Here is a 14,721-nt window from a genome sequence, read left to right as displayed (position 1 = left end):
AACAAATTGTTTTTTTGACAGGCACAGTGGTGGACCCCCGGAAAGTTCTTATAGTAGCTGGTCATCACAACTGGATTGTAGTAGCTTATGCACACTTCGTGGTTTGTTACAGGTATCAGAGAGTCATTGCAGTTAATGTATCATTCTGTGAATAAGAGTTAAAAATCAACTTGCTAAAAGATGGCAGAACTTTGCTGTTTACAGGGCAGCCTGATAAAATGCTTTCTACAGAGGTCCCAGTGTAAACATCAGTAGAGACTGCAATTGGAGTTTTTTGATGAGAACTTGATGTTATGTGGTATTTCTGCATATCTTTTAAAAGTGTGTCATCAAAGCATAAAACCTTAACAAGACCTCTGTACAGTATTAGGCTCCACACTATAGGAAGAATATTGAGGCTTTAGAGCGAATACAACAGATTCACTAGGATGCTGCCTGGTATGAGAAAATACAAGTACAAAGAAAGATTTGAAAAGTTGGGTCTTTTTTCATTAAAACATTATAGATTGCACAGTGATTTACTTGTACTTCTCACAATTTAGTATACTGTATTTGCTGCTCACTATGTGGTCTCCTCTACATTAGGGAGACCAAACACAGATTGGGTGACTGCTTTGCGAAACACCTCTGTTCAGTCCGTAAGGGGGCCCCCGAGCTTCCGGTCGCCTGTCATTTTAATTCACCGCTCCATTCCCACTCAGACCTCACCGTCCTCTGCCTCTTGCATTGTTCCACGGAAGCTCAGCGTAAGCTCGAGGAACAGCACCTCATCTTTCGATTAGGCACTTTACAGCCTTCCGCACTCAACATTGAGTTCAACAATTTCAGATCATAACCTCGGCCCCTATCGTACATATATAATATATTTATCCACACTTTTTTTGTCTGTTTTTCTTCTCCCCCACATGGCAGCTGTCTTTCATTCTGCCAGCGCAATTTACACTTCATCTAGAGCCATCCTTTGTTTCTTACCCTGTTCCATTACCATCTCCTTTTGCCTTGAATATCTCTTAATGTCTTTTAATCTCTTCCGCCTTCCATCCTATCACAGACCTTCCCTTTTGTTCTTTCATCCCCTCCCCCCTTTCCCAGCCTCTTCACTTGCTTAAAAATCTGTTCCATTTCCTGCTTTTTCCCAGTTCTGACGAAAGGTCATCGACCTGAAACGTTAACTCTGTTTCTCTCTTCACAGATGCTGCCTGACCTGCTGAGTTTCTCCAGCATTTTCTGTTTTTATTTCAGATTTCCAGCATCTGCAGTATTTTCTTTTTGTATAGATCGCACAGTGATATAATAGAAGTATTGAAAATGATGAAAGGATGGGACAGGGTAGATAGAAACAGACTATTTTCAGTAGTTGAGTCAAGAATGAACAGCTGTAGATACAATATTACATTTAAAACATTTAGAACAGAGGGCAGGAGAAAATTCTTCACACAGAGTGAGGCTGTGGGATTCACATCCAGGCTTAGTGGTTGAAGCAGAACGTATGTCAACATTCAAGATTAGATTGGATCAGTGGATAAAGGGAAAGGGGTTGAAGGACCACAACAACAGGATGGGCACATGTGGTTAGTAATAACAACAACTTGTATTTATATAGCACCTTTAATGTTGTAAAACATCCCAAGGCACTTCACAGTATTATAAGACAACAAATTTGACACCTAGCCACATAAGGAGAAAATAGGGCAGGTGACCAAAAGCTTGGTCAAAGAAGTAGGTTTTAAGGAGCATCTTAAAGGAGGAAAGAGAGGCAGAGCGGTTTAGGGAGGGAATTCCAGAGCTTAGGGACAAGGCAACAGAAGACACAGCCACCAATGGTTGAGCGATTATAATCAGGCATGCTCAAGAGGGCAGAATTAGACGAGCGCAGATATCTTGGGTGCTGGAGCTGGAGGAGATTGCAAAGATAGGGAGGGGCGAGGCCATGGAGGGATTTGGAAATACGGATGAGAATTTTGAAATCGAGGCATTGCTTAACCGGGAGCCAATATAGGTCAGCGGGCACAGGGGTGATGGGTGAACGGGACTTTGTGCGAGTTAGGATGCGGGCAGCCGATTTTTGGATGACCTCAAGTTTACGTAGGGTAGAATGTAGGAAACCAGCCAGGAGTGTGTTGGAATAGTCAAGTCTAGAGGTAACAAAGGCATGGATGAGGGTTTCAGCAGTGGATGAGCTGAGGTAAAGGCGGAGACGGGCGATGTTACGGAGGTGGAAATAGGCGGTCTTAGTTATGCCACGGAAATGTGGTCGGAAGCTCATTTCAGGGTCAAATATGACACCAAGGTTGCGAAACGTGTGGTTCAGCCTCGGACAGATGTTGGGGAGAGGGATAGAGTCAGTGGCTAGGGAATGAACACAATGGCTTCAGTCTTCCCAATATTTAATTGGAGAAAATTTCTGTTCATCCAGCAAGACATGTATGGATTGACTTTTTAAAAACTGCTTGAAGTAGGTTCATCAGCATGTGAAAGAGGGCAACTTAACTTCTCAACAGAATCTATGTGCCTGTTGCATGTTTTCTAGCATTATCTATTTTTCTTTTTCATATTGTTGATCACTCACATTTAATGAGGAATTTGGGAGCTTGCTTAACACTGCATCTCAGCATGAATGAGTGATCCAAGAGATGCTGATGACACCTGCTTAGAGCACGAATGAGGAACTCAGCCACTGCGATTTGCTTGAATATTCTCTGCTATTCCCCCCCCATACACAGGTCATCTTACATTGCCTGGTATCATTGCAGTTTTGGCCCCTGTACTATTACTATTCAACCTGAGGAACTAGCTAATGGGAATGTCAGCAGACATCCCCGCTGCTGTGTATGTACCTTTAAGGGAATAACTGGTCTTAGACTGCAGTACCGGCAGTGACCACCCCTGTATAAAAGGCCCTAGCAGGCTTCTGTAGTTTCAGTTTCAAGCTGCCTCTTGTTCAGTAAAGTACCTGTTAAACTGTTCTCCTGAAGTCCGTGTATTATTGAGGCGCGGACTTTACACCCGCCAACACCTGCACAGTCATTTTTGTTCTAGACCCATGATGGTAATCCACTCTGACACCCTCTCCAAGTTTTCAATCCTTTTCATCACACAACCAATCTTAGTTCCTCTTATAGTCAGCCTTCTTAAGACTGTGCCCATTACATGCTTCAACAGATAACCAACATCTCATCTCTACTGTGGCCACCTCACACTTCCACCCAGCATCTCCACAATCAATCCCCAACTCTCTACATTCCATCAGCTTTCTCTCCTATACCTCCTCTAATTTTGGTTCCGTTCATGTGCTTGGTCTTTTATCTCCTCCAACCACAGCACCAATCTAGCCTCAGTTTGTGACTAATTATCTTGGCTGATACATTAACCTATATGTCGAATGTGCTGACATCATTAAAACACTGGAAACTAATGTATATACAAATAGTTGCATATGAGAAAAAGAAGAATCCATTTGGGTGATCGTATTTTATGTGATTCTCTTATGGACTCCTTTTCTTGAGTGCAGTTTGTGTTATGGCTGGTCACAAAACGACTGCAGGAAATAATCTACAGTCTGTTGTGTGTCAGCTTTCTTTTCCGTGTGCTTCTACGAGGTGCTACCCCTGTGGCTTCAGCAGAGGTAGAGGCAGCCTGCTGTGACTGCTTAGACACTCTTGGCGGACGTCCTCTGGGTTTTGGAGCCTGTGATGGCCCCCCCAAAGTCTGCTTCGTCTGTGACTGTGCAGGGGCAGTCTCTGCCATCGCAATCTGAGGAGCCATCTGGGGCTCTGATTGAGGGGGTGGCAACGGGGGTGAACTGTCAGCGCTTTGAGAGGAGCCCGCACTTCCATGTCCCATCTCACCGTCATCCCTCTCCTGGGCCACCCGCACTTCCCTGCTAGCAAGGAGCTGGAGAGCACTTTGCTGCACATCAGTGGGGCCATGAGGACCCACATCCACGCTGATATCCCTCCTAGGAGGTTTATGAGTCTCTGCCATCTATTCTCCATAGATAGCCATCTATTCTCCATAGAGACCATGTACTCCTGTGAGTAGCGCATTAGCTATCCTATCCATGGAAGAGCCTACAGTCGACATTGCCTGTGACACGATGGTGCTCATGTTGGAGATGGACTCTTCCATTCTCTGAACATTTGCAGACATCACAGTCGCAAAACCTGTCGGAGCTTCCTGCACCTCCAGGATCGCCCTCTTTCTGGATGGGCCCCCGAGGCTTAGCATCTGCATGCAGCTGAGCAGAGCTGGGAGTGTCCTGCACCCTTCGGCGAGAAGGCTCCACTGCTGTCCCTGTCTCCATCATCTGCTCTTGCTCACTTGTCCCTCTCTCTCCATCTCTCACCTCCAGCTGCTCGGCCACTCTCAATACTTCCAACGCAGCCTCCTCTGCTGTTGTGAGGGTGACAAATGATGGAGGCCCACCCCCAGTTCTCTCCCTCTTATTGTGCGCTCTCTTTTGCAAGGAGGAAAGGAAGAGAAGGTTGAGTGAGAGTGATGGAATGAGTGTAAGGAATGGATAGGTTACACCTTTTTAGAGGGAGACTATGATGGATTGGGGTGACAATGCCAAGTGGCCTCCATTTCATGTTGTTAGTTGGTATGATTACATTAGGATGAGGGCGAGTGTGAGGGGTGGCTAGTAAAATGGGGATGTGATACTGTAGGTAGAGAGAGGGAGGGATGGCTGGACGTGCAGGGTGGCTGGACGTGCAGTGTATGTTGGTGTGAGTAAGGATGTGCAGGAGTAGAATTGGGAAGGCAGAGTGAGAGGGATGTGATGAGAGGCACAGCAGGATGAAATTAAGTGTGGCTTCGCACTCACCTTTCCTGATCTAATGAGATAATTGAAATGTTTCCAGCACTGCATCCAGGACCTCCTGAACACATCCCTGCTGTTGACCTCCTCTGCAATTTGGAGCCAGGCTCTTTTTGTCTCCTGGGGCGGTCTCTTCCGCCCATTCAAAGGGAAGAGGACCTCCTTGTGTGCTCCGACTCTCTCCGCAAGCATATGGAGGGAGTCATCGGAGAACCTGGGTGCAGCCATCTCTCCAGCTGTTTGGAGCAATGAAACCTCCAGTGTGCTGCCTGCACACTCCTAGATGAACCCTCAAATGCAATGTGGCCATGGCTCCCTTAAATATTCCGGCTGAAAATGCGTCATCGATGACGTCATCAGACCTGCACCATTTAATAGGGCCGGGTAACGCGCAGGGCAGGCTTAATAGGCCCCTTTAGCGCAAAGTCGATCTCTGCAGCAGGATGGAAGCAACAACGGGGTCGCAACACGCCACGCCGACCGCCCGCACCCGATCTGCCCAGGTACAGAAAATTCCAGCCTTTGTGTTCACTGAACTCGCCCACCTCAAGGTGACTGTGTGTGGCAGGTGAAAGCAATGTGCTGGCTACATTGAGACAGCTAGAACTGGAACCATGTGAGGGCAGTGCCATAGAGGTGGAGCACAGAGGAGAGATACTGGAGGATGGAGTGGTCAGTTGTATTGTGTACAGCAGAGTTTGAAATTGGACCAGGATAGATAATAGGCCGTGGTTGCAGTTCTAATGGTTGTAGTTGGTGACTTTAACCAGAGCAGTCTTGGTACTGTGGGCATGGTAGAAACTGGAATAAATACATTTGCAACAAACATTTTGATAATCAGTGCAGAATGGATGGGAATAGTGGACCCACAGAGAGGTACAGGGGAGTGGAGCAGGTTGAGAGATTTGTTGCTGAGGTGGAGGTGAGTGAGAGTGGAGCTAGTGGAGGAACTGTCCAAGCGGGACTTGATCCTGAGCTGGCAGCAAGAAAACAGATCAGCAGAGGAATAGTAGTAAATGAATAGCAGGACCACGAGACAGTAGAGTAAAAAGAAGAGTGCATGGTGCAGTTAGAGAAAGAGAGGCAAGTGTTGATAATAGGGATGAAGGACTAGACAATGATGAACAGACAGCGAGAGTTGCTGGTGTTTGGAAGAGCAACACAGAGATGTAGCCTTGAGCTACATGTACATGACCTATTCATTGGCTGTAAATCCATGATGTAGTGTAGACAATGGCGGTCAAACTCCAGGGCCTGGTAGGAGGATTGAAAGGGTGTCTAGTGCCTGATTATCTCAATAATTCAGGGTGTAGGAATTTGCTAGTTGGCTGGTGATTGGCATCTGGGCCTGATTGATCGCACAGGAGCCAGAGCAACAGTTTGAGGAGGTGCGCGATCGGTGAGTTTATGTGCCACCTGCAAATCCTAACTGTTGAGCAGATGGGGAGGTGCCGCAATTGCACGCTCCTCGAAAGGAAAGTCTGAATGATCAAAAGAACTGCTTCAAATATTAGTGGAGAAAATGAGAATGACCAGTGTGAATGGTAGAAATTATGTGGTGACATTGGGATGGCAATTTTTAACATCGCCAAGGGTTGCGAGGAACTGAGCTTGCTATAGAGCTGCCACATTTGGCAAGGAAAATATAGAAATCCGAGGACATATGGGCAGAAATCTGATGACCTTGTAGAACTGGTTTAAAACCCAAAATCTCGAAGAACTGTTGCAGGTGAGACAGAGGGTTCATGTGGTAATGGGTAACCTGAAGTGAATTAAAAGATTAACAGAATCTAAGTTTAGATGGCATTATACACCACAAGCGTAAGTTGGAGTAATTAATAAAACTACTCTCTCTGCCCTGTTCCAAGGATTTATAGTATAGTACGTCACCTCGTCTGAAACCAGTGAAAGAGCTGATGATAGCATAAGGTGATGAAAGCCACTCAGGACAGCACTGTTATTGCTAATAGATCAGTAATGCCTGGTCAAGTTTCATACAGTAACCTTAGACTGACAGTTGTGGAATGCAACACTTTATCAGGGATTAGTGACTGCTGACCAGTCTATTAGAATTTGTTAACATCCAAATTTCTAGAAACTGGCAAAGGCCATTAAGCCATATCCTTCAATCCCTGCTTTCTCCAGAAATAACTTATTCTACATCACTTTTTTCTTTAAAGTACTGCTTTACTTCCCTTTTTACTCCTAACTTTCTCATTTTTAATTTATATTCTCTGGTATTTGAACTTGTCGCTACAGTGTTGGAACAGTTTTATCAATTCCCTTCATCAACTTGAAAACTTCAGTTAGGTCATCTTGAAATTTCTATTCCAAAGAAACTGAGCACAACTTCCTTAAAGTTTCATAATTTAATTTCCTGATGCCTGGAATCATCTTTTTTGCTTACCTCTGTATCCTCTCAAGGACAGTAGTCCATCTACTAATATAATTTATTACAAAATGTTCTGTTTTCTAAAACATTGTGTGCACAGTGCTGATGAGGATTCCTTACTGAATAAGGTTTCTTGTTCATTTCTAGAATTAAAGAGTCCTCTGGATGGCAGCAGGTTTTCACGAGTCCATACTTGGACTGGACAATAGAGCGAGTGGCAGTAAATGCTAAAGTTGTTGGAGGACCGCTTGGTGATAAAGACAAGATGGTAGCTGTGGCATCTGAGAGCAGTATAATTCTGTGGAGCATTCAGGATGGAGGCAGTGGCAATGAAATAGGTATGTACTGTGCAGTTGTAGAATAAAAAAAGTCTTTCATCTAACATGGGCATGAGGCTGTTTGCACATGTGATTCAGAGCAACCGGCGATGAGTGAATGGGACTGCTTCTGTGTTCACCCCTTTAGAAATGGTATGGGGCTGGTCTGTACAGAGGGGAGAACCATCCAGTGGCGTAATCTTACCATTAACTAGATCTTGAGCACAGCCTGAGGAAAGTCCAATATGAATAACTGGAATCATTCCTGAATGAAGTGGAGTATCTACTGTGTGCTCAGACTAGCGATCCTATCTAGGTGTGTCCCTACCCCACCCCCACCACCATTGAAACCCTATCCATACTTTTATTACCTCAAGGCTTGTTTTTTTCAGCCTTGCACAAATTCCAACTCATCCATGAGTCTGTAGCTTGTATTCTATCTTGCGCAAAATCTGCACGCCAATCGCCCTATCCTAGGAACATGGGGAGATAGGAACAGGAGTAGGCAATTAATCCCCTTGAGCCTGTTCTGCCATTTAATTAGATCGTGGCTGATCTACCTCAACGCCAATTACCTGCCATTGCTCCATATCCCTTGATACCTTTACCTAACAAAAATCTTTCAATCGCAGTCTTGAAAATTTCAATTGGCCCAGCATCCACAGCCATTTGGGGAAGAGAGCAATGTTCTGTCTAAGCTGCATGTGAGCACGGCGACGCAGCAATCTGGAAGGTACCGCACGGGCCGCTCACAAGCTATTCCTTATAAGATGCTACGCGTGTGTGTGGCTGCGCAGCCAATTTATAGGTACCGCACACAAAAATATTTAGAGGGAACATTGGAAGAGAGTTCCAGATTTTGGGTGAAAAGTGCTTTCTGATTTCACTCTTAAATGGCCTAGCTCTAATTTTAAAATTATGCCTCCTTGTTCTGGATTTCCCCACCAGAGGAAATAGTTTCTCTGAATGTAGCCTATGGAATAATTTTATCACTTTAAAGACCTCAATTAGATCACCCCACAACCTTCTAAACTCAAGAGAATATAAACCAAGTTTATGCAAGCTGTCATTGCAATTTAACCCTTTAAGTCCTCATCAACCTCCTATGCACCCTGTCCTCCAGGCATTGATTTTAAAATTGCCCTTGTCTTCATATTCCTCTGTGGCCTTGATCCATCCTTCCACTGCAACCTTCTCCAGTCCTACATCCCAGTTTGCATCTTCTGCTTTTACAACTATGAGTCTGTTATATTTATCCTCCACCCCCAAGATACCCGTTGTTTACTGCACCAGTGGTGGTAAAGCCATTAGCCATCACATTCGTATACTCCGGCACACTCTTCCTAAACCTCTTGCTACTTTACTCACCACCAAAAGCTGCCTTAACGCCAACCTTTCAATTCTGCCTCCTGTAATTTCTCTTACTTCCAGGTTAATGTCCACCATTCACCCTATAAAGCATCTTGGGATGTTTTGTTGTATTAAAGGCGCTGTATAAATTGTAAGATGCTGTTGCTAGTTTTTAAATCTACTTGACAAATTATGTGGTGGTGGATTGGATTTGCTTCGTTAATAGGGTTTTGTCATCATTCAGATGACATACAGAGATAGTCACTAAGATCAATCTTACAGTAATAACTTGGATTAGTTTTATTTGGACTGGGATCTTCTGATAATCTAAATGTAGTTGCACCATTTAGCATGAGCCTACAGTGTAGTAAGTCCCAGGTTTGATTCTTGGTGTGTGTTGAGTTACCTGGCCACTTCTGGGGTGACTAAAGGTGCTGCAATTGGCCACAGACCCTGATCTAGGGAGGGGAAATGTTAGCTGATTCTGATGCTATCCAGTAAATCTGTGCTGCAATGTGCACATGAGGGATGTCTTGTGAGGGCAGTAACAGGCTCAGCTGTGATGCGCTAGCAGGCAGTTGCCAATACTCACTGTGTAGTGTCACATGATAAAAATAGCCACTTGACAGGTACCAGAGAGCTGCTGGCATCCATGGAACAATAGTTTAGCATGAGTAGCCATTTTCAGGAGCACTGGGGGCAGGGGCAGGAATTGTAGAAAAAAAGGAGCTATTGCATACAAGATAATATGGCAGATTACTGAAAGGATTAGTAATTCAGCCACTCTGAGGAATTCTTTTCCTTTAACTTTATGTTCATGAAATCTGAAAGCGGAAAATGCTAGAAATACTCAGACTTCCAGCATCTGCAGTATTTTGCCTTTTTAAAATTTCTAGCAGTTTGCTTCTTTTAATTCAAGGTTTCTAAAGAGGGAGATGTTTCTGAAAATCCCTGATTCTGCATTTTTCATATCTATTGTTTCTTTGCTGCAAGCTGCACTGTAGATTTCTACAGGGACAAACCCAGCAAATAAGCAGATTTAGGTGTCAACCCAAATCTATTTCAGAATAGCTTCTAATGCATATTTTGGAAATAAATTAAAGCAAGTGATCACCATTACTGTGCCTGCCTGTAAGGTTGTCATTCCTTTGCTGGGCTTGGGAGATGGTTCCTCTCCCCAGGTGAATTTATTACAAGTTACCAGTTGTCAACATACAATTGGTAAAAGGGGGTTTAATATGCACAACAGATGTTTATGTAAATTGTAGCATTATTTAATTGGCATGAATATTTATGACACTTGACGTGCATGAGGCTGGAAGTGGAATTAAACATGGTGGACGCTCTCCTGCAAGAATGTTAGGAATATCCTCACAGTTTTGCTTAGAAGAGATTGACCCTCTTAAACGTGAAATTCAACATGATTTTAAAGTGCCTCTTCTAACTTGTCTCTAATGTCTCCAAAATATTTTATTGTATAGGATGATTTTTAATATTTTAAAAAGAGTGGCATGCTTAAGTTGCCATTAGTAATAGGCAAATCACTGTCATGGTGACGTTGAAGCTTACCCAGAGACGGGAATGAGGAAGGACACCAACTAGATTTTTAAATTTCTTAATTATTATATCAAAGTAGTTATATAGATGACTGCTTTTTAATTATACATCCTATTGTGAGAGTTTAAACAGATGGACGTGTTAAAAATGTGCACAGACCACACCAAGAACCACACCACTTCCTAATAAAGATCACACAAATTGATAAACATGGAGAAACTGCTGAACTTGTGGTTGCTATAATAGCTTGAAGTCCGAATACAAAATGGAGCTAATGTGTAAGAGAAATATCCCTGCATTGAAGGAGTTTTCATGAACGTATAATGAAGAAATTGTGTTTGTAATTTCTGCAGCACCATAACCCACCACAGGGATGGGCAGTGAGCAGCGACCTATTTCCAGATCTTCACCGCCATTGTCACCTTAAAATTGTCTACTGAAGGGTGTGCAGAAGCAACCCATCAGATTGCTTAGTTTTTCCTATCCCTTTCCTTTCTATATTGAAGCCAGTGGCCTGTGCACATTCTCCTTGCTCCCTACGTCCCACAGTTGCATGTTGAAAGGGGGGAAATTTACTGTTCATGCCTTACATAAGAACATAACATAAGAAATAGGAGCAGAAGTAGGCCAATCGGCCCCTCGAGCCTGCTCCGCCATTCAATAAGATCATGGCTGATCTGATCCTAACCGCCAATCCACTATCACAGAACCATCTCCTGAATCTAACAGAATTAGACACACGAAATAGGAGCAGGATCAGGCTACACGGCCCCTGGGCCCGCTCCGCTACCCACAGGGCCATGACCGATCCGAACCTAGACTCATGTCCAAATTCCTGCCCGCTCCCCGTAACCCTTAATTCCCTTTACTTCTAGGAAACTGTCTATTTCTGTTTTAAATTTATGTAATGTAGCTTCTACAGCTTTTTGGGGCAGCATATTCCATGGACCTACCACCCTCTGAGTGAAGTAGTTCCTCCTCATCTCAGTTTTGAAAGAGCAGCCCCTTATTCTAAGACTATGCCCCCTAGTTCTAGTTTCACCCATCATCGGGAACATCTTCCCCGCATCCACCCGATCCAACCCCTTCACAATCTTATATGTTTCAATAAGATCGCCTCTCATTCTTCTGAACTCCAATGAGTAGAGTCCCAATCTACTCAACCTCTCCTCATATGTCCATCCCCTCATCCCCGGGATTAACCGAGTGAACCTTCTTTGTACTGACTCGAGAGCAAGTATGTCCTTTCTTAAGTATGGACACCAAAACTGTACGCAGTATTCCAGGTGCGGTCTCACCAATACCTTGTACAACTGAAGCAATACCTCCCTATTCTTATATTCTATCCCCCTAGCAATGAAAGCCAACATTCCATTGGCCTTCTTAATCACTTGCTGCACCTGCATACTAACCTTTTGAGTTTCATGCACCAGGACCCCCAGATCCCTTTGTACTTCAGTACTTTCCAGTTTCTTGCCATTAAGATAATAACTTGCTCTACGATTTTTCCTGCCAAAGTGCATAACCACACACTTTCCAGTATTGTATTCCATCTGCCAAATCTCTGCCCACTTACTTAGCCTGTCGATGTCCCCTTGCAGGTTTTTTATGTCCTCCTCACTCACTACTTTCCCTCCCATCTTAGTATCATCTGCAAACTTTGATATGTTACACTCGGTCCCCTCCTCCAAATCGTTAATATAGATTGTAAAGAGTTGGGGACCCAGCACTGACCCCTGCGGAACACCACTAGTTACTGATTGCCAGTCTGAGAATGAACCATTTATCCCAACTCGCTGCCTTCTGTTAGATAGCCAATCCTCTATCCATGCCAGAATATTACCCCCAATCCCGTGATTCTTTATCTTAAGCAATAATCTTTTGTGTGGCACCTTGTCAAATGCCTTTTGGAAGTCTAAATACACTACGTCCACTGGTTGCCCTTTATCCACCCTATACGTTACTTCCTCAAAGAACTACTCCAGCAAATTTGTCAAACATGACTTCCCCTTCATAAAACCATGCTGACTTTGTCCTATTAAATTATGATTATCCAAATGTCCTGTTACTGTCTCCTTAATAATGGACTCCAAAATTTTACCTACCACAGATGTTAGGCTAACCGGTCTATAGTTTCCAGCCTTCTGTCTACTGCCCTTTTTAAATAAGGGTGTTACATTAGCAGTTTTCCAGTCTGCCGGGACCTTTGCCAAGTCCAGGGAGTTTTGGAAATTTATTACCAATGCATCCACAATCCCTACCGCCACTTCCCTCAAGACCCTAGGATGTAAGCCATCAGGTCCAGGTGATTTATCTGCCTTGAGTCCCATTATTTTACCGAGTACCACTTCCTTAGTGATTTTGATCGTGTTTAGCTCCTCCCCCCCCCCCCTTTAGCCCCCTGTTTGTCCAGTGTTGGGATATTCTTAGTGTCTTCTACTGTAAAGACTGATGTAAAATATTCATTCAGTGTTTTTGCCATCTCCATATTTCCCACCATTAATTTCCCGGTCTCATCCTCTAAGGGACCAACATTTACTTTAGCCACCCTTTTTCTTTCTATATAACTATAAAAACTCTTACTATCTGTTTTTTTATATTTTTTGCTAATTTACTTTCATAATCTATCTTCCCTTTCTTAATCTTTTTGTTATTTTTTGCTGTCTTTTAAAGTTTTCCCAATCCTCTATCCTCCCACTAGATTTGGCTACCTTATATGCCCTTGTTTTTATTTGAATACTATCCTTAATTTCTTTACTTAGCCACAGATGGCTGCCTTTTCTTTTACACCCTTTTCTTCTCAGTGGAATATTTTTTTTTTGGAAGTTGTAAAATAACTCCTTAAATGTACACCACTGATCATGTATCGTCTTACCCTTTAATCTATTTTCCCAATCCACTCTACTCAATTCCGCTCTCATACCTTCATAGTCTCCTTTATTCAAGCTTAGCACGTTTGTTTGAGATCCAACCTTCTCACCCTCTAATTGAATATGGAATTCAACCATGTTATGGTCACTCATTCCAAGGGGATCCTTTACTAGGAGATTTTTAATTAATCCTGTCTCGTTACACAGGACCAGATCTAAGGTTGCTTGCCCCCTGGTCGGTTCAGTTACATACTGCTCAAGAAACCCATCCCTAATACACTCAATGAACTCATCCTCAAGGCAGCCCTGCCCAATTTGATTTGTCCAATTAATATGATAGTTAAAATCCCCCATAATTATAGATGTTCCCTTATTACAAGCCTCAACTATTTCCTGATTGATACTCCGTCCAACAGAGTTGCCACTGTTCGGAGGCCTATAGACCACGCCCACTAGTGTTTTTTTCCCCTTATTATTCCTTACCTCCACCCAAACTGTTTCATTATCCTGATCTTTTGACCCAATATCATTTCTCTGTATTAGTGATTCCTTCCTTTATTAACATAGCCACCCCACCTCCCCTTCCTTCCTGCCTGTCCTTCCTGATCGTTAAATAACCTGGTATGTTTAATTCCCAGGCATGGTCACCCTGCAGCCATGTTTCTGTAATGGCCACAAGATCATACCCATATGTAGTTATTTGTGCCATTAACTCATCTATTTTGTTACGAATGCTACGTGCATTCAGATAGAGACCTTTCAAATATGTTTTGTGACACTTAGTTCCTGCCTTTGCCCTTTTTATTGCTTTACCTTTTACTCCATACCTTCTGCCCCTTCCTGACACACTCTGGTTTTTAATTTCCCCACTGCTACCTAAGTCTATGACCTTCTCTGTTGTCATTTTTATTATTTGCTCTCTAGGAACCTTAGTTTAAAGCCCTCTCTACAGCCCTAGTTATATGATCCGCCAGGACTCTAGTCCCAGCACTGGCCAAGTGAAGCCCGTCCCAACGGAACAGCTCCCTCCTGCCCCAGTACTGGTGCCAGTGTCCCAGGAAGCAAAACCCATTTCTCCCACACCAGTCTTTGAGCCACGCATTTAACTCTCTAATTTTATTTGTCCTAGCCAAATTCGCTCGTGGCTCAGGTAATAATCCAGAGATTATTACCCTTGTGGTTCTGCTTTTTAATTTGGCCCCTAGCTGCTCAAACTCCCTCAGCAGAACCTCCTTCCTTGTCCTATCTATGTCGTTGGTACCAACATGGACCACGACAACTGGATCCTCCCCCTCCCACTCCAAGTTTCTCTCCAGTCCAGAGGAGATGTCCTTAACCCTGGCACCGGGCAGGCAACACAGCCTTCGGGACTCTCGCTCTCGGCTGCAAAGAACTCTATCTATCCCCCTGACGATA

At 43.7% G+C, this 14,721-nt stretch overlaps 1 protein-coding gene across 2 annotated transcripts in view; it reads left to right on the top strand.

Annotated features, from left to right (window-relative positions):
- The window catches only part of kctd3 (potassium channel tetramerization domain containing 3), a 91,228-nt gene that overhangs the window by 47,907 nt on the left and 28,600 nt on the right, over positions 1 to 14,721 (top strand). For both annotated transcript variants that reach the window (XM_085981160.1, XM_085981163.1), the window contains exons 8-9: positions 22 to 112; positions 7,359 to 7,549. In XM_085981160.1, the coding sequence (XP_085837286.1) occupies positions 22 to 112; positions 7,359 to 7,549 (282 nt within the window). The remainder of the gene's footprint in view (positions 1 to 21; positions 113 to 7,358; positions 7,550 to 14,721) is intronic.

Source organism: Somniosus microcephalus, chromosome 3, assembly GCF_052327205.1.
Source record: "Somniosus microcephalus isolate GS21.2 chromosome 3, FLI_Smic_1.0, whole genome shotgun sequence".
In the NCBI taxonomy this organism is placed as follows: domain Eukaryota; kingdom Metazoa; phylum Chordata; class Chondrichthyes; order Squaliformes; family Somniosidae; genus Somniosus; species Somniosus microcephalus.
This window is presented reverse-complemented; position numbering and strand designations above follow the sequence as displayed.